The 2326-nt window shown below is 52.6% G+C and overlaps 1 protein-coding gene across 2 annotated transcripts in view; it reads left to right on the top strand.

The window, feature by feature from the left end:
• The first annotated feature begins 1729 nt into the window (after positions 1 to 1729).
• ATP1A4 (ATPase Na+/K+ transporting subunit alpha 4) overlaps positions 1730 to 2326 on the top strand; it is a 27565-nt gene continuing 26968 nt past the window's right edge. Inside the window, exon 1 of one of the 2 annotated variants that reach the window (XM_049634704.1) lies at positions 1730 to 2245. In XM_049634704.1, the coding sequence (XP_049490661.1) occupies positions 2093 to 2245 (153 nt within the window). In that variant the 5' untranslated portion in view covers positions 1730 to 2092. The remainder of the gene's footprint in view (positions 2246 to 2326) is intronic. The other variant, XM_049634703.1, reaches the window with a different exon arrangement.

The following is a 2326-nucleotide window of genomic DNA, read 5'->3' as shown; positions in this document are numbered from 1 at the left end:
AAAAAAGAGTAGGATTATTAAAAAAAAAAAAAAAAAAACATGAAATCCGGAAAGCCAATTACCTCATGAAAAAATGCTCACAATAACGCAATGCAAATTAAACTACAAGATACCGGGGCACCTGGGTGGCTCAGTTGGTTAAGCGTCCGACTTCAGCTCAGGTCACGATCTCACGGTCCGTGAGTTCGAGCCCCGCGTCGGGCTCTGGGCTGATGATGGCCCAGAGCCTGGAGCCTGCTTCTGATTCTGTGTCTCCCTCTCTCTCTGACCCTCCCCCGTTCATGCTCTGCCTCTCTCTGTCTCAAAAATAAATAAACGTTAAAAAAATATTAAAAAAAAAAAAAACTACAAGATACCAAATTTCACCAATTATAATGGTGACAGAAGAGGATCAAAGTCACCCAGTATAATCCCACACCTGCCCGTCATTGCTGGGACATAGAGAGAGAGGAAGAGCCCTTTTCAAGAGGAATCTGGCAGATTCTGCTAAGATTTTAGATGAGAGGATCCAATCCTATGACTCAGCAACAAACTTCGATGCTACAGAAATTGAAACTTGGGGGCCTAAAGGTAACTATATATAAGGATACCACTGCAGCCATGTTTCCAGTGATGAAAAAGAAAAGGAAATTATCCTGTACACGCACGAGTAGCGGGAGTGATCGGATAGACCGCGGTCAATACGGAACATGGAATGCACCACCACCATTAAAGACCGAGTTCAACTGCACAACAGATTGGCAACCACAGGGGACTTGAAGGACTCTATAAAAATTAAGAATACATTTCCTTCGAGATTCTATTTGTATAAACAGAAAAAAAGCCTGGAAGGATTGCACACACTGTCAACAGCAGTAACACCACCAGTGGGGGATCTAAGTTTGGAGGCAGGACAAGGGGCGGACCTGTAGTTTTTATTTGGCACCTTTTTTTTTTTTTTTTTACTTTTTGAATGTTTATTTTTGAGAGAGACAGAGTACGAGTAGGGAGAGGGCAGAGAGAGAGGGAGACACAGGATCTAAAGCAGGCTCCAGGCTCCGAGCTGTCAGCACAGAGCCCGACGCGGGGCTCGAACCCACAAGCCGGGAGATCGTGACCTGAGCCAAAGTTGGGAGTCTCCACCGACGGAGCCACCCAGGCGCCCCTATTTGTGCATTTTTAATTAAGCCGCAAATAAAACGAACAGTAGTTCACTCAAGCTATTTCTTGAGCACATACTACATGTCAGACAGAGTGCTCTACACAGAGCACCTCATTTGAATCCTTACTTTTGCCGCCTTAGTTAGATGATATCCCCCTTACGGACGAGGAAAGAGAGGCACAGAGGGGTTAGGTAACTTGCCCAAAGCCACACAGCTGGTAAGCAGAGGAGCCAGAGTTCCACCCCAGGACAGATTCAAAGGCCCAAGATCTGACCTCTTCTGCTATGACTTCCTAAAACTAAAAGCTCAAGGTCAAGGGTGGTGGAGAAGGGGGTCTCAGGAAGCGCATGCTCACACACAGTGCCTGCTTTGTTTTTCTGTCAGCTGCCGAGGGCCCCTGGGAGCCCCAGAAGCCCGAGGGACCCAGCGGGGGCCCCGGGCCCAGTCTTGCCCTCACACTGAAACGCTCACTGTGGCGGAAACTCGGAACCTGCTCCCGTCACCCTCGAGCCCGGAGACAGGACTTCTGGGATCTGGGACGGAACTGCGGTGAAGCCTTTGTGACCACAGAGCCGGGCGTTGCCGTGGCGCCCACAGGGCCTGGGCGGTGGGAGGGGGGGCCCTCCTCACCCTGACCCACCTGCTCGGCGCCCTCGGCACCTGCACCTCCTCACTGAGGCACGGGGCTGCCCCCACCCTTGTCCCCGGCCCTGCTGACCCGCCTGGCCTGTCACCTGCTCAGCCGCTCCCTCCCCGGTGCCCCCGCCTCTGGCCTCTGCTCTCTTCTGGCGGGTTTCCACCTCGTCCTCTCTCCTCACTCCCCTGGCCCTTCCCGTCCTTGCCGCCTGACCCCTCTGTGCCCCTCTTCTCTCCACACCCCTCAATTTCTTCTCCTCCTTTTGCCTTCCTTCCCACCAGTTGAGCTGGGTCAACCGTATCCAGGGAGGACTATGGGGCGCCAGAGAAAAAGGGGGACCGTGATCCCTCACGAGCAGATCCTAAGGCCAAGACATAAAAGGAGGCCTAAATCGGGGAAGAGAAGAAAAATGAAGAGGAAAACAATGAAGGCAGACATGGAGGAGCTGAAGAAGGAAGTGGTCATGGTGACAGCCCCCAGCCCTCCCGCAGCCCCCGCCCTCAGTCCCCAGCCCCATAGTCCTCAGCCCTCAGGCCCCCGGTCCCAG

Source organism: Panthera uncia, chromosome F1 (assembly GCF_023721935.1).
Source record: "Panthera uncia isolate 11264 chromosome F1, Puncia_PCG_1.0, whole genome shotgun sequence".
Lineage (NCBI taxonomy): Eukaryota > Metazoa > Chordata > Mammalia > Carnivora > Felidae > Panthera > Panthera uncia.
The sequence above is the reverse complement of the archived record's forward strand: the minus strand, read 5'-3'. Positions and strand labels throughout refer to the sequence as shown.